Consider the following 25,114-nt stretch of genomic DNA (forward strand, 5'->3'; position numbering starts at 1 on the left):
CACCTGTATGATGGGTCCCAGTGATGTAGTGTATATGGAGAAGAGGAGGGGTCCAAGAACTGATCCCTGAGGAACCCCAGTGACCAGTTGATGTGCTTTGGATACCTCCCCTCCCCAGGCCACCCTGAAAGACCTACCAGTGAGATAGGATTCAAACCAGCAAAGTGGAATCCCTGTGATGCCCAGTGATGAGAGGGCAGACAGTCACAGGAGGATGTCAAAAGCAGCAGATAGATCTAGCAGAATGAGAACTGATGATTTGGAATCAGCTTTTACAATCCGCAAGGCTTCAGTGACTGACAGAAGCGCAGTCTCAGTTGAATGGCCACTCCTGAAACCTGACTGGTTAGCATCCAGTTGGTTATTATGTGAAAGAAAAAAATGTTGCCTGGTTGAAAACAACTCGTTTGAGGGTTTTCGCTATGAATGGAAGGAGAGAGACAAATCTGTAGCTATCTATAAGTGAAGTATTTAATGTAGGTTTTTTTTGAACAGTGGGGAAGTTGCCTGTGAGGAGAATTTAATGTGCGTAATAAAAGTATTAATTTATTTACTTATAAATCTTACTGACTGTTACTGACTATTGAAATATAGTGTATTTATTGTAAATATTTTAGAATTTAGTTTTTAATGCCAAGGACTCCATATATGACATTTTGTAAATTACCCTCTTCTAAAACAAAAAGTGAGCTACATTTTTGCTATGCAAAAAAAATAAAAATAAAAAAATAATATCTATATATATATATATAATAATAATGTAAAGTTTGCTACTATAAATGTTGTTTCCTAAATTAAATAATTTCCTTTTATCTTGTCATTTTACAAAAGATAAAGGAAGAAAATACTTTCAATTAAATTTTCTTTTTTTCTACACAGTATTACAGTAATATGAGATGTATAAACCTGAAAAGGATCACTTCTCAATAAATGACATTCAAATGTAGTCCTTAGAAAGCAGAATGAAATGGCAATATTAAAAACTGTTAAAATGCAATTAAAATATATTTAAAATTAATATTTTACATGAACACACTAACTTTGCTATCCCTTATAAAAGATTTTTTGCTGACCCTCCAGCACCTCCTTGCAGCCCCCTGGGGATCTTTGAACTCTAGTTGAAGAACCCTGTGTAGGAGATGTTTTACTATTATACAAAGAAAGCATAACATCAAAAAATAAAAAAAACAGCAAACTTCAGCTTTAAGATATCACAGTACGACACTGAGTTTTAAACCAGAAATGCAGCATGTGGCCATGTTAAAGTATCAGTCTATTGAATAATTGTTTTCTTTGTGTTCTTCTCAAACAGAGATGGCCGAGCGCCACGACGTGCAGCACATCCTCCGAATAGCGCGGGAGCTGGTACACAAGGTGCAGACCCTTATCGAGAACAAGTGAGAATAAGAGTAGGCTGCCGCCCACCGAGTCCCACCTGGCCAAATCTCCTCCTCAAGGCTTGAGACCGCCCGGGATCTGCCTCGACGTCTCGACTCTTAATATCGTTTGCCTGCCACAGAATGCTGTTGTGTCAGACCCTGGCGTTGTCTGCATGCTCGTGGTGTTTGAGCACACTGTGACTGAGGTTTTTTCCTTTCTTGCTGTACATGCCTTCAGCACACACTGCACCGATCAGGTCCTTTTAGATCTGCTTTTATAAGAAATGAGAAGCCTCGTACAGGGGGCAGAACCGTTTCCTTTCCCTAATGGCCGCCAAATGTACAGCAAGTATTCCACGATGAATAAAAACCGCACAGTTTTGAATCCTCAAACGAGGCTGCGTTAGGTCAGCTCCCTTAAATAATAACTAAGCCACGAAGAAGTCGTCCAAACAGTGTGTGACCAAAAGGGCTGTGCCAATAACCTTGTGCTAGTATTTATATGCCTCGTTTTATCGTTTAGCGTCTCTATTGCCCCTTTTCTTCTGTACGATGTTTCGGTTGATGGTGATGACGACGATGATCTCGAGTTGACGTTGCCTTTGTAACACGTTTCACGACCTGCGTCCATATGTTTGCACTTTGAATCTTGTCGCTCCATGACACCCGTGATGCTCCTCACTGACAGGTGTTATCAGGGGTCACTACACTTCCCTCAGTGTCCTAAAGTCTGGAAAGGGTCCAGGCTCTTCCACGGGTCAGAAAACTGCTTCCATGTGATGAGACTAATTAGTCTTTGGTGTGTCACATTTGAGATGTTCACTAACTTCAGGCTTTGTTCACTCACACTGCATATACTGTACACTACTGTTCAAACGTTTGGGGTCAGTAAGATTTTTGATCATTTTATTCTGCAAGGATGCATTAAATTAATCAAAAGTGACAGTAAAGACATTTATAATGTTACAAAAGACAAATAAAAGCTTTCTATTTTTCAAAGAATCCTGAAAATGTATGCATGTATGGTTTCCATAAAAATATTAAGCAGCACAACTCTTTTCAATATTAAAGAGGTCATATGATGTTGCTAAAAAGAACATTATTTTGTGTATTTGGTGTAATGAAATGTGTTTATGCGGTTTAAGGTTAAAAAATCACATTATTTTCCACATACTGTACATTATTGTTTCTCCTCTATGCCCTGCCTTTCTGAATTGCGTCGATTTTTACAAAGCTCATCGGTCTGAAAAGCGAGGTGTGCTCTGATTGGCCAGCTATCCAGTGCGTTGTGATTGGCCGAATACCTCAAACGTGTGACGGAAATGTTACGCCCCTTACCATACTGTGATGCCCTGTCCGGCCGGAGCGACGAGACAAAAACATGAAAACCCATTATAAACAAGGCATTTGTTGCATCCAGTGGGGACATAATTACAGATTATAATGACTTATACTGTCTTTTTACGCTTTGCGTTGCATCGCGCCGCGTAAACATAAAACCATGTCTGCATTTGTGATCGGAGAAATGACAAACAACAAGCACTACTCTACACTGCTCAAAACTGGCGTTTGAATCGTCAGTGGCAAATCCTTTAAATATGAAAAACGTACTTACATTCTGTGAGTCAGAACATTGTAGTCTACTCTCCCAGGATCAGGATACAGTCCTCCATAAAATGCGCTGCACACATCTGAATATTTGGGTTGAACTGTTCTGGAACAGTGTTGTAAATACAACTTAACCACTGATTTCTAGTTGTGTCCTCTTTTGGAAGACCAAACAAAGTAATTTCACTTTCACAACGAAAAACACAGCATCTCCATAACATGGTGGCAGCAACAATACTACAGCGAGAATCAAAGTTACGCCTTCTTTCTTTGCGTGAACATTTGGGCGGCGTTATGCAAATCTTCCCACATCGTGACATAGACATGTGGAGGCGTGTTAGAACGAGCTGTTTTAGGTAGGCGTGGTTAACTCTTAACTTTTATAAAGAATATCTCTTTGGATTTGAGATTTTAGTCTTTGCAACTTTACAGATCTTCTTTATGCACCAAGAGCTTGTGACACTCCAAAGAGAAAGGAAAAATTTAATCGCATCATATGACCCCTTTAATAATAAAATAAATTTTGACGTTTTGAAAGATTATGTGACACTGAAGACTGGAGTAATGGCTGCTGAAAATTCAGCTTTGCATCACAGGACTAAATTACATTTTAAAATATATTCAAATAAAAACCAATAATTTTAAATGATAATAGTATTTCACAATATTACTATTTTTAATCAAATACATGCAGCATTGGTAAGCATAAGATACTTTTTTTTTTTTTTTAATATTAAAACAAATCTTACTGACCACAATCTTTTTGAACGGTAGTATACGTAAATCTTGTCATATCTCCATATCCAATCTTTATTACTGATTACTCACACTTGTCGTTTTGCAAATGATAAACTCTGATCATGTCTCGAATTCTGAAAAATAACTACTTGAATCTGATCTGACTGTTCAAAAATGGGATTTTAAATGAGAAACGTCACTAAATTTGACCTGCTTTTAGCACACTATGGTTGTTTATCATCAAATGTGTCTTGTTAAAGAAACATTGCATAATAGTTGCACATTTTTAAGTGTAATTCACTTCCATACAGTCTTCCCCATCTTCCAAGTAATTCATGCCTAAGGCTGTTTGGAATCGAAGACTAGCTAACTGAATACTTCACACAGTACTGCAAATGATATTTTCTTGAATAGTATGTGAAATAAATGCAGTATGCAGTGTGACATCCAATCATCATTTTGGAAATAAAGCTTATTTATAGTTAAAATGTTAACTTTTGACATTCTCTTCAAATGAATCAATGATATTATATTGGAAATGGACTGTTAAGGCAAGCACTTTGCATTGTGGGATATTATATTCCATGCAGTGTGCTACACATTTGGTCGTCAGGGTATTTCACGCATTCAGACCATTCACACAGTATGCATACTGTATACTGCAGTAGTAGTAGTATGCTAGTATGCTATTCCTAACAGCCTAAATCCCCCCAAACAAAAAGCAACTGTACTTTTCTAGCAGCTGACAGAGATGGGAGAAGTGGTCTTACGATGTGACTATCGGTCACTGCCTCAAATCTTGCCAATTCCTTTTGTCGAATGCGTGCGAGTGCGAAGGACGTTTTAGCCCTTACGAAAGGTTTACTTCCGACAGGAGCTCATGTACCAAAGCCTCTAAAACATCTTCATCCTTGTCATACACATGTGCAATGTTAAACCACTACTCCAAGACTGTTGATTAGGTGTATAAAAGACAAATAATTTCTTTTAATTTCTAATGAGACATTTATTATCCTCCTTTATGTGTGTATTATTGCACTGTAAATAAAGAGAAAGGCCCTGGATTTCTATAAGGACACTACTGTCAGCTGTATTTCAGACTCTATTTTTTACTTTGGTTTTAGAGACTGTGCTAACCTGGAGAGCTGTACAATTTGAATGTGGGAAACCTTTGTTACTTGTTGACTGTTATGTCCCTTATCAACGTTGTGCACTGGTTTCTAATCGTTTCAAATATATATGTACATTTTTGTTTGGACGCCAACATCAGAATGAAGTATGTATTGTAACGGATGTATCATTTACCTTGAATGTACATGTATTATGGAAAAAAAAGTTGTTCCGAAAGATTAAAACATTTTCATATGCAGAAAAACTGAAATGTGTACATTTTGAATCTCTTCTATATATATATATATATATATATATATATATATAGCAAATCAATTTATGCATTACATTGACAAAAGGTAACAATAAAGACATTTCTAATGTTACAAAATATTTCTATTTCAAATAAATGCTGTTCTTTGAACATTCTATTCTTCAAATAATCCTGGAAAAAACAGATTGCACAAACATAAGCTGCACAAGTGTTTCTGAGCACTAAATCAGCATATTAGAATGATTTCTGATGATTTGTGTGACGCTGAAGACTGCAATAATGTTAAAAATTCAGCTTTGCTGTCACAGGTAATAAATTACATTTTAAAATATATTCAAATAGAAAACCGTTTAAATAAACATTTAAAATCAGAATAATGTTTCACAATATTACAGTTTTACTGTATTTTTGATCAAATCAATGCAGTCTTGGTGAGTACAAGACATTTCGTCTTCAATTCCCAAATTTTAAACGGTATAAAATATAAAAGAATGGAACTAGCACATAAAATGTGCAGTGCATCAAAGTAACCACTATATAAGAATGTGACTAATATCAGCACATTGGCTGCCAACAGCGCTCAGGGTTTATTTCATTGAAAGAAATAAAAGAGTACATAATTATGATTTACACTTAAGTACAAAAATAACAATCGTAAAAACAACAACAATCACCACCGATGTGCGCTTCTCTGCCAATGGAGAAAATGTCAATGAGCCTGGGGGTGATGCAAGTCCATCATGGTCCCATGACATCTGCTTCTACTCAGCCCTGAAACACAGCAGCAAATATTATGATGCTTTCACAAAACATACTAATCATTCTCAGGAAACAGATGTCTGATTGCTAAATGTGTCTTCATGACTTCAAATTCACAGAATACTCTCACATTCTTTGATAGATTTGACTACATATAAAATGCCAAAGTATTATTAAACTATACAAATATTTTTATTTTTTAATGTTTAGCTTTTTTTTATTTCCATTCATATATTTCCAGAATATTTTTCCCCATTCATCAACATAATACGTTATGTTGTATACTGTAGGAAGTTAAAATTAAAATACAGGTAACAAAATATATTATTATTATTATTATTATTACTGTTGTTATTATTATTATTAATAATAATACATTAATAAATTATAACAATATAATATTAAATTATTAATAAATTACTATCATTACTATTAATAATAACAATAATAATTAATATTCATATTAATAATAAATTATACTAAATGTCAAATAATGTATCAAAGAATGTGTCAATATTATGTCTTTGAACCACGTGGTTCAAATACATTAAGACTTAAGTCTGTTTCTGGAATAATACTTTAAATATGATGCCAGAAATATCAAATAATGTCAACATAATGATGATGAACAAATTCTGCTAATTGTCAGAAAACCACAGACATTTTGTTTTAATAATAATAATATTAATAATAATAACAACAATAATAATAATTTTCTAGCACAACTGGCACAACTTTTATTTCCATTCATATATTTGTAGAATATGTTTTCCCATTTATCAACATAATATTTTAATGTGTTATACTGTATAGGGAGTTATTAAATTATTATTATTATTAATAATTAATGATGATGATAATTATAATAATAATATTAATAATAATAACAACCAGTGTCAAATAATGTATCAAAGAATCGGTCAATATTCTGTCTTTGAACCATGTGGTCAAATACATTAAGACTTAATACAAGCCTATTTCTGGAATAATCCTTTAAATATGATGCCATAAATATCAAATAATGTCACAACATAATGATGATGAACAAATTCTGCAATTTTCAGGAAACCACAGATGTTTTGCTTTAATAATAATAATTGTTATTATTATTATTATAAATATATTTTTCTAGCAGAACTGGCACCATTCCCTTAAAATGACTCTTGTACTGTAAATCATGTTAATGATTCAAAACACTATTTGATCCAAAGAGGGAGCAAAGTTTGCCAGTAAAGATGATAATAACTCACTTCTGTTGATAAAGCTCTGGTCTTCTCCTCCTAACTTGGGTTTGGCTTTTCTGGGGACTTCTGAAGCTGTGATAAGAGAAACATCTGTTACACATGTGTGGACACGGCCTAGAGCAATGCATGAATCAACAGTTTTCACTGTATTTGTATTGTTGTGATGTTAGCTTTTATTTCTTCTTGTGATCTCTGATGAGGGTGCATGTTCATATGTATTTAGGGATACATTAGTCGTAGATTTCTAATCACAGCAACTCCAACCCTCTTAAACTTCTCAACACCCTATGAACTAGTGGTTTTCAAAACAAATATGATGATCTTCCTGCAAGGCACACCTTTACCAAATGATTAAGGCGGCTTCATATGTTTAATGCAGTCTGTATGAGGAATTGATATATGATATAATAAAAAAAAACGTTGTTTGATTTTTTTTTTTATATTTAATTTGTCATTTTCACTGTAGCCTACTAAAAACATAATTAAAATATTAATTGAAGTTGTAAACATAAGTTGTAAACCTGCCATGATTTGTTCATTTCCTTATCGTTGTTTGATTTTTTTTTTTTATATTTATTTGTCATTTTCACTGTAGCCTACTAAAAACATAATTAAAATATTAATTGAAGTTGTAAACATAAGTTGTAAACCTGCCATGATTTGTTCATTTCCTTATAAAATCAGTTACTCTTTTTACTCCTACGAAATCACCCAAAAACATTCCCATCATCTGTCCAAGAGGGGGCAGTATAGGACTTCTAGTCAGCAGAACAGCCTACGACTACGAAAGAGCGTTTGAAATGAGGCCAAAGATCTACAGCTAATGTGATCATATCAAAAAAATGAAAACATGAGATCAGAGGAGCACAGGACACCGCATTAACCAGCGTTATGGTCAGAAATTACGTGAAGAGCAAAGAATCCGAGTGAGTGGAAGCAGATGGGAATTAAATGACCACCGTTTTATTTACAGGAAAAAAAAGGAAGAACAAATTCAATTTAAAAAAGCAATTTATGAAGAGCTTAAGGACAGGCAGAATATCTACCATACCTGTGTTTGTTCTTTAAGAAAATCAGGTAGCTGAAATTCACCCTTAAAGACCTGGGAAAACAGAGAGCCGGTTTTAGAGACTGTCACACTGTGCAAACACAGGAACTAACGTTACAGTCTTTCCACACAAATCAAAGGTCACTGCTCATTCATTACACAGTTCAAGCTCAAATTCTTCCCTTTTCTGTTTTTATTTCTCCACCTGAAGCTATTCTAATCTCTGAAAACATCCTTCTGCACAGCATCGATACAAACGGGTTTCTACTGTATGCCTCCAGAAAGCAGTAATGGCCAAATCAAAAGTCTGGCGCTGAACGGAAAACAGAGTCCTCTTATGTGAACCGCTCTCTCGCGCTGCTAGGAGGATATTGTGTGACAATTCCCAGGGTGTCTTAACTTCACAAAATTCACGAGCTCTATCCAGGGATGAAAGAAAGAGTGAAAGACTGAGAATAAAAAGAGAGCTAGACTGAATGCTGGTATGAGAAGCAGCCAGTAGTCTCTGTTCCAGAGAGAATGACAATCTCCAATTAAAACTCATCCAGCTGATCTCATTTCCTGGCTTTCTAAGCTTAGAAAAGTGCGAATGAAAAGCTCATGCAAGTCTTTGGGGAATGTTTGCGTGCCATAGGAAAGAAGCGCTGACCTGATGAGAAGCCAGACAACTTGGAGATTGAGCCATTATTTCAAAACACTTTCCGCTGCGGCAGGTCTAGACCGTGAGAAACCTGAAGCTTGAGCTCTTTATCCACTACTGCTGGGGCTGTCAGTTACTGTAGCCCTATGAAGGTGTTTTTCTTTTAAACAACTCGATTCATTTGCGCAGGACCGCTTGTTCAGCCAAAAATGTATTTATTCATGAATAAATAAACTCTTATGAACCACTTATTTTCAGTGAATCAAAAACATTCAGCATGACTAAGGTAGTCTGATTCATGTTCACGGACTCTTACGAATCAGTTCTGTTAAGTGAATCAAAAAATATACAGTACAAACTGTGTAGTCTGATTCATGAACAAATGACTCTTACGAACCAGTTCCTTTTAGAGAATCAAAAAATACAGTATAAACTATGTAGTCTGAATCATGAATAAATTACTCTTACAAATAAGTTCTTTTAAGTTATTTAAAAAATACATAGTACAAATTGTGCAGTCTGATTCTTAAGCAAAAAAACAAACAAACAGAAATATACCCAAATTAATCAGAATCTCTTCGAATAGAGCTGAACTAAGAGCCTGTGAATCAGAATCAAAACAGGGAATCTGTATGGATACTCAGCCTTATTACACAATCAGATGGACATTTGCCATTAGGTTGTGTCTTTGTCTTGTCTTTTTGCTTTTACTCAGTGTCACATAAAAAAAATAGTCCAATTTACAGTCAAAAAAAAGTATCCGGTTCCATTTCATTGCTCTCCATCTTTTTTCTTTTACAACACAACTGTGATTCTTATGTAAATGCCCTCAAAAGCATAATCAGGGTCATAAGAATCTGAAACAGCCTATATAATTTTAAATGGCTCAATACATATATGATTAAATACAACTAGTTGATTTTAAAAATATGTAGTTTTTTTCTGAGGGTGTTTTGGTTTCTTTTGTAAAGGGGAACTGAGTGAATTTGGCTCACTCTCCGCATCTCAGCCAGCTCAACCGTGGGATATAGCTGTTACGCAAGACTTCAGACCCAATTACCAAGAGGAGTCTCCAGGCCGCTGGTTAGAGAGAGCTGGTATCACTGGTGGGTCAAGAGGTGGGGGTTCAGCCAGTGGGTGTAGAAGGAAGCGAGTTCTTTTGGGGTTAGTTTGAGTCGAGTTGGCTAGCCAAGCTTGTGGTTCAGAGCCTGAGTGGAATTCATTTGCAATGAGAAAGGCGTAAATATTTCCAGTTTCCCATTTCGTAATAATCTTATCACTCATCCAAGACTGTTAGCCACGCTAAATCCTGTGAATATTGCACTAGAGGTGGGGATTCGTAAGTCATATCACTATGGCTAGAGAACAAACAATGGTTAGGAGAAAGACTCCCATGTTTTGGCTGTGACTAGATCTGGTTCATTCATTTTGAATAAAGAACAAATGAATGAGTAGGATCTGCAGAACTCAAAAGTAAAAAAAAGTATATTTTATCTTATCACGACTCCAAATACTCATTCATATCCCCGTAAAAACAAGCGTCTGACAAGCAGGTCTGTATTTGCTGCAATGACGTATCTGGTTCTCTATGTTGGATATAACAGCAATAAATTTGTTTGGCTCGCTACTGCTGTGAAGTGAATTTTTCAGTGCTGATGTAACTGAAGCTATCCTGTAGCTATCAGCATGGGCTGCCCACTGAATAGTAGGTTTGACTTCTATAAATATACGGAGCAAGAAAATGAATCATCTGAATGATGTAATAATTGGCAAATATGAAAGGAAAAAATATTATGTTAAGAAAAACTCATGCTGGAAAAAAAACTCAATGTTGTTTCAAGACACATATGTCTTTGGGTAAAAGTCTGAAAAAAAGCCATAAAACCAGTCCATATGATGTGTTCACTATATTACAACCCTTCTGAAGCCTTTTGATAGCTTTATGTTTGGAACAGACTGCCTAACAGAGTGCATTATGCCTAACATATTTTTTGTTCCACAGAATTAAGTTCAAGATATAGCGCCGTTCAAAACTTTGTGGTCAGTAAGATTTTTGTTATTTTTGAAAAAATTAATACTTTTACACAGCAAAGATGCATTACATTGATTAAAAGTGACCGTAATGTCATTTATAATATAGTGAACTTCCTATGCATCAAATAATCCGGACAAAATGGTTTTGTTTTGCGATGTTTTCTACATGATAATAAGAAATGTTTCTTAAAAACAAATCAACATCTTAAAGGGTTAGTTCACCCAAAAATGAAAATTCTGTCATTATTTACTCACCCTCGTGTTGTTCCAAACCCGTAAGACCTTCGTTCATCTTCGGAACACAATTTAAGATATTTTTGATGAAATCTGAGGGCTCTCTGACCCGCCCATAGACAGCAAGGTAACTACCACGTTCAAGGTCCAGAAAAGTACCAAGATGATCGACAAATTCCGTGGGTACCGAATACTGAAATTTGAGTACCGTGCCAACACTAATCTGAGGGCTCTCTGACCCTCCCATAGACAGCAAGGTAACTACCACGTTCAAGGTCCAGAAAAGTACCAAGATGATCGACAAAGTAGTCTGTGTGACATCAGTGGTTCAACTGTAAAGTTACGAAGCTACGAGAATACTTTGAGCAAAGAAAACTAAAATAACGAAAAATAATTCCGTATTTTCATCTCTACTGCGTCACTTTGGACGCGAGTTCATGACAGTACCATGACACGAGCGTGTGGCGGCGCTGACCCAGATCCGGCGTGTTGACATCATCACGCAGTAGAGATGAAAATGCGGAATAAAGTCGTTATTTTTGTTTTCTTTGTGCAAAAAAGTATTCTCGTAGCTTCGTAACTTTACAGTTGAATCACTGATGTCACACGGACTACTTTGTCGATCATCTTGGTACTTTTCTGGACCTTGAACGTGGTAGTTACCTTGCTGTCTATGGGAGGGTCAGAGAGCCCTCATATTTAATCAAAAATATCTTAAATTGTGTTCCAAAGATGAATGAAGGTCTTACGTGTTTCGAACAACACGAGGGTGAGTAATCAATGACAGAATTTTCATTTTTGGGTGAACTAACCCTTTAAAGTGATTTCTGAAGGATCATGTGACATTGAAGACTGGAGTAACGACTGCTGGAAATGTAGCTTTGCATCACAGGAATAAATTACATTTTAAAATACATTATCATAGGAAACAATACTTGTAAATAGTAATATTATTTAACAATTTGACTTTACTTTTGATCAAATAAATGTAGCCTTGGTGAGCATAAGAGACTACTTTTTTTTTTACATGTATAGTTTCTTCTACTTTTATATAAATTACATTACCTTTGTTGTTATCTAATGCCCACTTAAAGCTACTGTTTAACAACACGATGAAAGAGTCAGGGTTTATTCGGCCTAAATGATTGGTGAAGTCCTGCATACTGTACATCACCAGAGAAAATCTTCTGGTCGTTTCACCAGAAGATTGCCATTTTGATTAAAAATTCAATTTAAATTCAAAACATTTTTTACTTATTTAGAGACAATAGCACAGAACTTTAATATCAGTTATTGTCATAGCATGAAAATAATTATCAGCTTAAGGTCTTTTGCACACTGAGTCCGAAATTCTCGTCTGAAATTTTCGCACGTTAAAAACTAAATACAACCTCATGTTGTGTCAAATCACGTTTACACACTGCCTCCGAAACTTTCATCCGTCATAAAAAAATTCAGATCAGGTTCGATCTTCTGCATTTTCGCATCCTTAACAAGCATTTTGATAGGAAAGGATGACAAATACGAAAAAAGCATACAAACATTTCAGACTCAGTGTGCAAGGATCATTACTGTATGTGTTTGACAAACTAAATTAACAGCCCTAAAGTAAACAAACACCAAATCACTCTGCTATCTTGAAGTTTTAATTTAAGGATCAGCACCAATAGAGGTGGAAATAGCAAAGGAAATTGTCTTTCCTTTCCCCCTTATGCACAGACATGTATAAAGAGCTTATAGTGTAATGGCTCAGACACAGTAGGGTGGTCTGGTTAATCCCTAATGGTAGCTCAGACTGCTGTCAGCAATGAGAGGTGGCGAGCAGACAGAGATGTTGACAGATCTGTGCAGCTGACCCTCATCCTCGGGTGGAGGAAGCGCCGACCCTGATCTCCCAGCAGCACATCCAGAATCACCTGCTGTAGCCTCTGACGAGAGACGCAGCCGAGCGAGGAAGAAACCGCAGAAGAGCTGGTGCTCACTGTTCCATATCACAGAAATAGCAAAAGCTATTCATCAAAGATGAATTCAACTGCGGTAGGACAGTCATACACCAACAGCTCCTCTAATGCAGGACGACACTGCTGACTCAATGTGTTAACACACACATCAGACGCACAGGGCTTTACCCTCGTACCATGACTCATGGCTCTTTCACACCTTCTCTCACCTTGGGCAGAACTAGACACGCAGGAAAGGGTCATTTAACACTATTACACACTAGATTCAACTCTGGGTAAAAACTTATAATAGCTTACGCATTAAACTTTAGATTGCAATTCCCACACAATTTGTGATAGGAACCTCAATGATAACCAATGTTGTTGTCATTAACTAAAACTATTAAAAATCAAATCAGTAATTAACAAAAGATAGCTGAAATAAAAACAATCTAAATATTAGATGAAAAACTTAAAACTTAACTTATATTTTGTATTTTAAAAATAAATACGTTTAGGTACTAAAACTACTTATCTTAAAAAAAGTTTATTTTCAAATAAATTAAAGCTAAATAGAAATATTAAAACAAGACTAACAAAAATTAGCACATAAAATTACTAAAATAAACTAAAATTAAAAAGCTAAATTTAAAATATTAAAAAATACTATAATTGTATATAAATAATACTAAAATACCTTAAATCATGGCTTTCCGGGGAGCTGTAACATTTTCTGTGTATTAAAAAATATATTACAATTGTAGGTGTTAGATAGCCAGTTGTTTATAGGTTGTTATGGCCTATAAATGATAATATTTATAGATTTATATGATAAAAAGTGAATTTTGTAATTACAACATTATAATGTACAGTATGAAAAATTTATATTTGCTAAATTTAACAGTGTTAAATAAGGTAAGCAACTGCTGGCGACATGTTTTGGCAAGAACCACACATTTTCTTCTGAAAATCTTGTTATATAAAGTGTTACACAATTTTAAATCATGCACATGACCTCCTTTTCTGGTAAACAAACTTCCAAATTATTCTGGCCTCTAATACAGTTAAGCACGACCATTTCCACATAATGCCACTAGCAGCACTGTTGAAACCGATTTATTGATCTTAATATCAATTTCCCAACATGAATCATAACGAAGCTGCAAAGTCACTTAATAGGCATCGATTGTGGCTTTGGACAGGATTCAAAATGTACTAATTCACAGGAGACCGATGACAGACAATTAAAGGGTGGAAAAGCAAGACTGTCACTTACTCTCTGCATCCTGCAATGTATAGAAGCTTTTGTGAAGAGCAACAATGTGGGCCGGGAAGAGTCAAACTGTTGTCGAAAAACACTGAAACTCACAGATGTCTTGATAAGATAATGTCACTGAAACTTGGCCAACTATATACATCTGTCCTCATGTTGCTGCTGTCCTACATAGTTTAGGTGGATCATGTTGAATCTGCCTGAACAAACCAGATGGAAGCAAGATAAGCAAAGGCCACCAACAAAGCATTTTTCAAAGCCTTTACAGCTAAGACGATACATGAGATGGCTATAGAAGCAGTTGACAGGAAGTCCATTAAAATAAAATTCAAGTTTTTTGTGCTTTAGTCTATGTCTATTAGCATTGAAGCCATTTACAGTGTCTTTAACAGCTGTTTTTACTCCTTTCTTGTTTACTCTTGGCATGACCGCACAGTTCAAGATTACTGTGACCTGGTAAAAATGTCAACCGGACCAAAATTCACAGGCTCCAGTAGAAATACAAAAGTGTTCCTTGTACCTTGCAAGCATTGAATTACGCTAATCTGCTTATTTTTCACTAAACGTTAAGACAATGGACATGTGATAGTGCTACCTTCATTATGCCAAATTAGTCTGGAGTGCTCAGATCAATATTACCATCTAGTAAAGCCTCATTACTTAATTGTAGAAATGGTGCATTACTGCCACAAGAAATCAGGTCTAATTTTAATTACCACAAAACACAGGCATTTAAAAGTGCAATGATACTGAGAATGGGTTACACTGCCTTTCAACTTGTTGCTGATGTTTAATGGCATACATGGGTTCTTAAAGGGACAGTTCACTGAAAATGAAAACTTTGTCATCATTTTCTCACCCATAAAATGGGGGCAATAAAATGAACCCCATTGAATGCCAGTGATATCTTCGACCTCATTGACTTTTATTTTAAAGGCAAAAACAGTTGAAACATTATTCGAAACATTATATAAATCTTTATATAGATTTATTTATTATTCTTATTTTATGTTCCACAGAAAGAATAAAGCCATAGAGGTCTGAAACAACATGATGAGTAAATGATAACAATTTTAATTTTGGGTGAACTGTCTCTTTAAAGACTCGATGTCACTTAAAAACAAAGTTTGGAGCTTTATATTTTTCAAAATATCACATATTAAATGCTCATTATTTATGAGTGCAATAGCATTTAGATGCCCTCAAAGCTAACAGACAGACTTAAAGCCGCAAACCTCTCATTTTGATTTAATCGGGTCTTAAATCGATAGTTCACCCAAAAATGAAAATTCTGTCATTAATTACTCACCCTCATGTCGTTCCAAACCCGTAAGACCTTCGTTCATCTTTGGAACACAAATTAAAGTGTCATGAAACCCCAGACTACTTTTTCTGAGATTTTAGCAGAGGTGTTTGTGTTGCACATCATAGAAGACAATGTTAGCATCCGATAATTTTAACTGTTGGAGAAAACTGGTTAATTTTAAGCTTTTTTGTGCTATTTTCATCTTCCGGGTTTAAAATCGACATTGTGTTGACGTCACAATTTGGACTATAGTACATCGATGACGCATGGGTGTCTATTAAATTATTCATGAGACTGCGTGTTCTTATCCTATGAGAAGATGCTTCCCTTAATTATTCACAACAGCATGTGTTGATTTGCGATGACAAACACTTCAAACTGTGAGATCGCGCACATTAACTGAGAGAAACGTTCATGGATCGAAGGAGATTTTTGTTTTTGCTTTGTAATAAGAGTTTGGCACAAACGCGATTCATTTACTTAGTGAGTGTAACCGTTTTTACAGCTCTGTGACACAACCCGTCAAAAGGCTTATATAAATGCTGCAGAATAAGACTTAAAAGTTATCAGAGGTGCAACAGCGCCTTCATATATATGTTTTCGATGGAAATGGCTGTGCATTTATTTTTGTTTTTAACTCGATGGGAGCGAAATGAAACTGTCTGAACGCGAAGCTGTGTGTGTTGTCTGTCTCCCCTCTTCCCCCTCAGCTCCGCACCACGCCCACTTTTTTAGCATTTTTTTTAAACTGTGGTGAGAACTAACCAGTGCTGAAACGGGCAGTTTCATGACCCTTTAAGAATATTCCAAATACGGTATTTATTTTTTGTTCCAAGAGAGACCCATGAGGATGAATAATGACTAAATTTTCATTTTTGGATGAAGTATCCCTTTAATGCTGTAACTCTGTTTTATGTGCATGCTCCTTGACCAAGCAGTGTAAGTTTATGGGCTGTCATGAGTAATGGGCATTTGCTCTGCGCACGAAGAGTGTACAGATTGATGTGGCCTTGGATTTCTATAGAATAAAAAAGATGAAATGGCATTTAGTCTTAAGCTCTTTCAGACACTTTTTTGAAGGTCCTCTATAGCCATTGATGCTTCATTTGTTTTTAGTGTACATTCTGTGCCTTTGTGTTCACTTAGTTGATTCGCTCACTGTCTTTTTTTAAGACTAGATTTGGTATAGACAGGTAAACCAATACAGACAGCACAAACTCCATTGGCAAGGATGGCCTCCAAATGTTTACTTTATGGACTGCAACTTAAATAGACTTTGAAGGGCTGGCTGAGGAATTAGTGAGGAACGCACATAGAAAAGGAGCATACGTTTGTAACCTCGCCAATAGAAATCCATCTTATAGATATGAGATCCATCAGGAAAATGCACTCGCTTCATTACGCTGCGTATTCATGCAGGGCTTTTCTTTTTTTGTGTGCAGAAGCCTTTCGACGGAGATTAGGTTGCAGACAACACTAGCGAAGCCATGAGTTATGCTATGATCATGAGTTATGCTTTATATTAGCTATGAAAAGCTATCGATTTAATTTTTATCAAACTATCACGTTTATTTTTCAAATCCACTGGTCACAACTGAAAGCCGAACTCAGAAATAACTTGTATCCATCAGGCAGGCAATAATATAAAGTAATAACCAAATTAAATACATGTTAAATAAATTAAAGTAATGGAGAAGCGGCCAAATCAGTCAGCAGGACGCCGGGATTTTCCTGACTGGCTGCATGGCTGCAGGCTGTGCACACGTCAATGCCATTTACGTTCGGGTCCAGTCGGGTTAGAAAATAAATGCAGTCGGGTCGGGTCGGACTCGGGTCTAATTTCATCGTGTCGGTCTCGGGTCGGGTTTTTATTTTTGAAAAAATTATTTATGCACGTCGGGTTCGGGCAAGAAGTGATTCGGGTCGATTCGGGTCGGGTACAGATTTTAGGACCCGAGAAGACCTCTACCCTCCACTCGCAGCACACCACGCCCACTTTTTTAACGTTTTATAAAACTGTGGTGAGAACTAACCAGTGCTGAAACGGGGGGTTTCATGACCCTTTAAGATATTTTTGATGAAATCCGAGAGCTTTCTGACCCTAGACTACGAGCTACGAGAATACTTTTTGTGCGCAAAGAAAACAAAAATAACGACTTTATTCAACAATTTCTTCTCTTCCGTGTCCGTCTTAGACACGCATTCACGAAAGTACCACGACTGACACAGAAGAGAATAAACTGTTGAATAAAGATGTCATTTTTTTTCTTTGTGCACAAAAAGTATTCTCGTAGCTTCATAAAATTACAGTTGAACCACTGATGTCACATGGACTATTTTAATGATGTCCTTCCTACCTTTCTGGGCCTTGAACATGGTAGTTTCCTTATAGTCTAGGAGGGACAGAAAGCTCTCGGATTTCATCAAAAATATCTTAATTTGTGTTCCGAAGATGAACGAAGGTCTTACGGGTTTGAAACGACATGAGGGTGAGTAATTAATGACATAATTTTCATTTTTGGGAGAACTAACCCTTTAACAAGGAACTTTATAAAAGTAATAAAGTAGTAGTAAAAATGCTTAGAAAGTTGGCCTGTCTCAGGTATTTGATATTGTAACTGATGCAATGTTGAGTAATCTTTGAAGTTAAATGCAACACAAATACTTGGTTTGCCTCGAATCCACCTCAAAACAAAGAGGACAAAACCATGCATGTTAATGGCAGAGCAGCTGCAAAAGTCATCAAATCTTACCAGACCCCAGCTGTAACCCTGAGTTCATGAGGTCTCTTCTACAGACCTGCACCATGATTCTGCAACATAGCAGCTTTTTCTCTGATGAGCTGGAGTCTTGCAGTTCGCCTGTTTCCAAGGAAACCTCACTATTCAGAGGCTTGCGACTTCAAAGCCATTTCCACAGCTATCCAGATACTGTACAGAAATGGCAGGGAGACTTGCATTCAAAGCATATTATAAAAAGCCACAACGGCCTGCTTACAGCAAGGACATCATGTGAAAGAGACCAAGTGTATCTAGAGCCAAATTAATCAAAAACACAGATGGTCGCTGTGAGAAAACGAAGTATTCAAGTAATGTACAAGCCTAAACACTCCTCTCACACTGAGGGTTCTCTCATTTTGAAACAGGCAGTTGTTTTATATGCAGATATTTGCAGTAGGAAGAGCATTTTGAGTAATTTTATAGTCGATTGCTCTAACACTTATAATGAGCAATCAATTTCTGTACATTTAACTAACCCTATTTATCTAAACACCACTTTTTTTTAGCATTTCACATGTTCGAGGTGATACATGTTGATCGTTGGAGTCTGTTGTGTATGATTGCTGATAGCGATCTGAAAAGCGACAGAATTTCTTGAGCACTTCTTACTTTTGTTCCACATAAGCAGATCATCATCCGGTGGGATGCACTACTGTAACAAGAAGCAAATATACCAATACGAATCACAATAGTGCCACACTTGGATGCTCCTGTAAGAATAAACCATCACCTCTCATCAGCCCAAAGTTGTATCCATAATGTCACCAACTGCATTTAGTTGTTCCCGTGAGATTTGGGTGAGAGATTCAATGTGAAAGAACGTGTCATTGTTGCCTATGGCAGAAAAATCAATTTGCGAGTAATTTGAGTGGTGTTTTCACTAGTCAACTAGCTATTTTCAAGACGAGTTATTCATTTGTAATGCACGTTTCAATGACACGCCAGTCGTTTCTTGCGTGGATCTAATAATTGATTTAAAAATACATTTTAAATGCAATTTAAAATGCTATTTTAATTTTTAAGATCAGTTTGGTTGTAAAACGGTGGTGGTGACTCCCTAAATTTTTAATGGTATGCATGAATTGATGTTTGTAAAACTTTTCACCTTGAAATATACACTACTGTTTACAAGTTTGGGGTCAGTAAGATTTTTTAAAATAAATTCATACTTTTATTTCGTAAGGACACAATAAACTGATCAAAAGAGATATTAAAGACATTTATAATGTCTTATAAATGCTGTTCTTTTGAACTTTACTACTGATCAAATAATCTAGAAAAACATGCATCACAGTTTCCACAAAAATATGAATCAGTTTTCAACAGTGATAATTACGAAATGAAATCAGCATATTATAATAATGTCTGAAGGATCATGCAACACTGAAGACTGGAGTAATGGCTGCTGATTTTGCCATCATAGGAATATGTTGTTGTTTTCAATTGTAAAACATTATTTATAAATAAAATATTAATTATGTAAAAGTTTTTCCAAACCATACATTTCACACGGCACATGTACTGAAACTACATTTTTAAAAGATTTCCCTTTTCTTTATTGTGGAAGCTCTTATTTGTCATTGACCCACATGCTTAGTCCGCATCAATTTCAGCAATCCAAGGCATGAAAATGCAAGAGGAGCAAATTAAAGGCCTACTGACCTATTATGACAGCATTATAATACTTAAAGCACAGAGAAACCCTGCGTTTAATGGAACTTCTGAAGCACAGCTTGCTTCTCAGACTTCAAAAATAGAGTCACAGCACAGTTCACAAATTGTACTGCACATGCTCTGTGTTATGGCCTGTCTGCATCGCACACCTTGTGAGCAGATCTTAGATCTTCGCTGTTGTGTGTGTGTCATACTTCATGTCGAAGGAGGGAGGGGGGAGGCTTAACGACTGATCCATGCAGCTGTGTTTGATCCAGGGGAAGTACACATTAATACGCAGCAGATGTGCTTCTCCCTATGTTTCCCTCTCACACACCTACACACACAGCCTTGAGTCAAAAAGATCTGGCTGTTGAAGGAAAGGGACTACAACAATAGCTTTTCAAAAGAACGCTGAATGAAATCCGGACTGCTGCGTAGGGTACAAGCATGCACAAAACTGGCCAAAATATGCAGTAACACAAACAAATGCAAGAAAGATTAAATACAATACAGCTACAAACAAACAACACACTCCCTGCGCCTAGTTTTAAAAGCTCCCTCCTCCATTTTGGAACAAAACATCAAACATTCATGCTTTGTCCAACTTGCAGAATTTTCTAGTTGAATAATTGTTCTTTTAAAACAAAAAAGATTGCAGGGTTTCGGTGAGAAGAACGGCATAAGTTTTATTAAAGCGAAACATATGGAACTGACAGAGATTGGCGCCAATTGAATCGCTGAGAGTGATATGTCCAAAAAAAGCAGCAATTGCTCAACTAAGAGGAATCTTCTGTGTGTAGGAAAGAGGGAACAACTGTCATGGAAAGCAAAGCGCAACTGCAGAATAGTTCAAGGTTGACAAACGCTTCAGACTGTCATAGCAGACATGGAGTATTAAAGGGACAGTTCACCGAAAACTCACTCTCATGTTGTTCCAAAGCTGTATGACTTTCTTTTGTGGAACACAAAAGAAGATATTTTGAAGAACGTTTTGACCTTATAATGAAAAACAACATTGGATCCTACTGATTTTCAATTAGGGCTGGGCGATATGGGCAAAAAAGATATCACAATTTTTTTTCATATCAGTTGATAATTATCACGATAAATTTCAAATATTTATTTCTTTCAAGTATAAAGACAGTTTTCTAGGTATTTGTGTGAAAAAGAGTAGTCTAAATACAGTGCCGTGAAAAGGTTTTTGCCCCCTTTCTGTTTTTACTTTTTATTTTTTGCATATTTGTCACACTTAAAAGATTCAGATCATCAAAAAAATTTAATATTACACAAAGATAACCCGAGTAAATACAAAATGCAGTTTTGAAATGATGATTTCATTTATTAAGGGAAAAAAGCTGTCCAAACCTGCCTGGCACTATGTGAAAAAGTAATTGCCCCCTAAATCTAATAATTGGTTGTGCCACCCTTGGCAGCAACAACTGCAATCAAACGTTGGCGATAACTGGCATTGAGTCTTTCACATCACTGTGGAGGAATTTTGGCCCACTCTTCTTTGCAGAATTGTTTTAATTCAGCCACACTGGAGGGTTTTCCAGAATGAAAGGACTGTTTAAGGTCATGCCACAGCATCTCAATCAGATTTAAGTCTGGACTTTGACTTGGCCACTCCAAAACCTTAATTTTGTTTTTTTTGAGCCATTCAGAGGTGGTGGTCAGCAGTGGCTTTTGCCTTGGAACTCTCCCGTGGATGCCGTCTTTGCCCAGTCTCTTTCTTATTGATGAATCATGAACACTGACTGAACACTTGAGGCAAGTGAGGCCTGCAGTTCTTTAGATGTTGTTCTGGGTTCTTTTATGACCTCCTGGATGAGTCGTCGTTGTGCTCTTGGAGTAATTTTGGTAGGCAGGCCACTCCTGGGAAGGTTCACCACTGTTCCAAGTTTTCTCCATGTGTGGATAATGGCTCTGACCGTGGTTCGCTGGATAAAGCCTTAGAAATGGCTTTATAACCCTTCTAGACTGATACATGTCAACTATTTTGTTTCTCATCTGTTCTTGAATTTCTTTAGGTCGTGGCATGATGTGTTGCTCTTTAAGCATGCTTCACTTTGTCAGACAGGTTCTATTTAAGTGATTTCTTGATTCAACAGGTCTGGCAGTACTCAGGCCTGAATATGGCTAGTGAAATTTAACTCAGCTTTCTAAAATAATCTGGTTAATCACAGTTCTTTCATGATTTAACAGGAGGGGACAATTAATTTTTCACGTAGGTCCACGTAGGTTTGGACAGCTTTTCTCCCTTAATAAATGAAATCATTATTTCAAAACAGCGTTTTGTATTTACATTTTGTTTATAAAAACTGCATTTTGTATTTACTTGCATTATCTTTGTAATATTACAATTATTTTGATGATCTGAATCTTTTAACTGTGACAAATATGCAAAAAATTAAAAAAAAACAGGAAGATGGCAAAAACATTTTCACGGCACTGTACATTTAGCATAAATGCACAAATGCTATAGCTTAATCATAAAAAATACTGAAATTATATTCCCCTACTACTTTAATACATTTAATACAAGTCTACATTAATGATATAATAAAATTCAATACGAATATCCCACATTTCTGCCACAATACCATGGTGCAATTAGTATTAATACAGTAAATCCAATTTAAATGATGGCGATTTGTAGATTGAAAGCCTTCTGACTGTATCGTTGCACACAGTGTTTCTGCTGTTTGTCAGCGCTGTTTCATCTGGCTTTAAACTAGTTTAAATCACAGAGTCATTTGTGTTCTGACTGAATTCTGATTCGCGAATTCTCATCATAAACAACAAAGCGCAGATGTATTTGCTATGTAAGTATAAGAGATTTATTCATCATATTGTGTAGATAGCTTCACTGATTATAATGGGAATGTTTTTTTAAAGTGCATATACTCGCGCTAGCCTGAAGTCAGTTATGATGTTCTTTGGTAATGTAAATGTTCTTTGCTCATTTTCTGTAGCTGCTTTTTGAATAACTGAGGAAATGTAAGCATTATAATTAGTAGCTTACGATGTTTCTATTAATTTGTTATCATGTTAAATACAAATTCAGTCATATTAAAAACATTAGTCTGCTTTTAGCCTTATGCTGCAGTTGGTTCACTTTCCGGCAATGAAACTAAGTAAATAATTAAATCATTTAGCACGATAATATCATGTATCGGTTAGAGATCGACCGATATATCGATTTACTGATATTTTTCCCGATATTTAAGTGTTTTACAATAATCGGATATCGGTTTTGTAATATCGGATTCACCGATAAACGCCGCCATCTTGTGGATGCTTTGAGAATTACGTGCAGGATCACCATTGCAGTACGTCTGAGAAGAAACAAGACAACAACAACGGCGTGCACAGGTACTTGATTTACTGTAGTTAGTCAACTTTATTTAACATAACAGCCATTAATGCGCACAAATGAGATGTATTACATAAATGCCTGATATGCAGTTTATGCAGCTTGGCTTGAAGAAATAGAGACGAACTCACGGAGTCACGTAAGATAATCCGTCAAGTCCTGTCCCAATAAAGACGTAACTTAAAAACAGGAAGATGGCAAAAACATTTTCACGGCACTGTACATTTAGCATAAATGCACAAATGCTATAGCTTAATCATAAAAAATACTGAAATTATATTCCCCTACTACTTTAATACATTTAATACAAGTCTACATTAATGATATAATAAAATTCAATACGAATATCCCACATTTCTGCCACAATACCATGGTGCAATTAGTATTAATACAGTAAATCCAATTTAAATGATGGCGATTTGTAGATTGAAAGCCTTCTGACTGTATCGTTGCACACAGTGTTTCTGCTGTTTGTCAGCGCTGTTTCATCTGGCTTTAAACTAGTTTAAATCACAGAGTCATTTGTGTTCTGACTGAATTCTGATTCGCGAATTCTCATCATAAACAACAAAGCGCAGATGTATTTGCTATGTAAGTATAAGAGATTTATTCATCATATTGTGTAGATAGCTTCACTGATTATAATGGGAATGTTTTTTTAAAGTGCATATACTCGCGCTAGCCTGAAGTCAGTTATGATGTTCTTTGGTAATGTAAATGTTCTTTGCTCATTTTCTGTAGCTGCTTTTTGAATAACTGAGGAAATGTAAGCATTATTAGTAACTTACAATGTTTCTATTAAATTGTTATCATGTTAAATACAAATTCAGTCATATTAAAAACATTAGGCTTCTTTTAGCCTTACGCTGGAGTTGGTTCACTTTCCTGCAATGAAACTAAGTAAATAAATAATTAAATAAATTTGCACGATAATATTATGTATCGGCGATCTCACAGGCTGACGATACGATGACATGACAATTGAGCATATCGCCCAGCACTACGCTGCTTAGTGCTCGTGTGACCGAAACTCATCAGTGAGTAAACTCATTTGCTCTAGTGAGCTTGCACCACGCTGTCAGACTCTGTTCCATGTTTTGTGTGTGTCCTGCTCCCCATGTGCCTTCCCATGCCCTTATTTGGTTAGTTTCCTGTTCCTCCCCTGATTACTTGATGTTTCATTGCTCCCAGGTGTGTCTCGTCATCCCCTCCTCCTGTGTGTATAAATAGTGTTCCCAGTCCCAAGTTCTCTGTCCGCTGTTAAACGTCTTCCTGAGTTCGTCTCCCTTGGTTCATGCAAATAAAGTCCTGTTAAAGTATTCTCCAGCGTCTCCTCGTTCCTCGTGTGGGTGCAACGTGAAAGAACAGCGGACCAAACAGTAAGCGGCATCCCTTCCCCGTGTTTAATTTCCGTGTTTTTTGCAAATTTTTTTTGTTTCCTGGTTTTTCCTCCACGCGGCGATGGAAATTGCCGCTCGCGTCGCCGCCCTAGCTCGCCTCGATCTCCCCTTCTACGACTACGCCAGGGAGTTCTGCAAGCTCGCGGAGGTGACGGCGTTAGAAGACGCCGTCCTCAATCAGCTGTTCTGGCTCGGGGCCAACTACCATCGCCCTGTGGACCTCCCAGACACCACTGGACTCACTTGGAGGGAAGGAGTTTTCCGGTGTCTGGGGAGTGTCCAGTCCCGAGCCAGAATCAGTCCGCCGCCGTCCGC

At 36.5% G+C, this 25,114-nt stretch overlaps 2 protein-coding genes across 3 annotated transcripts in view; one reads left to right on the plus strand and one right to left on the minus strand.

Annotated features, from left to right (window-relative positions):
- Nucleotides 1-2,292, plus strand: part of LOC107662751 (small G protein signaling modulator 2-like) — a 63,244-nt gene extending 60,952 nt beyond the window's left edge. Inside the window, exon 23 of the mRNA XM_016452831.1 lies at nucleotides 1,313-2,292. Coding sequence (XP_016308317.1) covers nucleotides 1,313-1,401 — 89 coding nt within the window. The 3' untranslated portion in view covers nucleotides 1,402-2,292. The remainder of the gene's footprint in view (nucleotides 1-1,312) is intronic.
- Nucleotides 2,293-5,829: 3,537 nt separating this feature from the next.
- The window catches only part of tpst1 (tyrosylprotein sulfotransferase 1), a 55,371-nt gene continuing 36,086 nt past the window's right edge, over nucleotides 5,830-25,114 (minus strand). Inside the window, exons 4-6 of one of the 2 annotated variants that reach the window (XM_016452898.1) lie at nucleotides 8,164-8,214; nucleotides 7,119-7,184; nucleotides 5,830-5,880 (exon numbers count right to left, since the gene is read on the minus strand). In XM_016452898.1, the coding sequence (XP_016308384.1) occupies nucleotides 7,149-7,184; nucleotides 8,164-8,214 (87 nt within the window). In that variant the 3' untranslated portion in view covers nucleotides 5,830-5,880; nucleotides 7,119-7,148. The remainder of the gene's footprint in view (nucleotides 5,881-7,118; nucleotides 7,185-8,163; nucleotides 8,215-25,114) is intronic. The other variant, XM_016452899.1, reaches the window with a different exon arrangement.

The sequence above is a fragment of the Sinocyclocheilus anshuiensis genome, unplaced genomic scaffold (assembly GCF_001515605.1).
Source record: "Sinocyclocheilus anshuiensis isolate Anshui unplaced genomic scaffold, SAMN03320099.WGS_v1.1 scaffold1144, whole genome shotgun sequence".
NCBI classification, from domain to species: Eukaryota; Metazoa; Chordata; class Actinopteri; order Cypriniformes; family Cyprinidae; genus Sinocyclocheilus; species Sinocyclocheilus anshuiensis.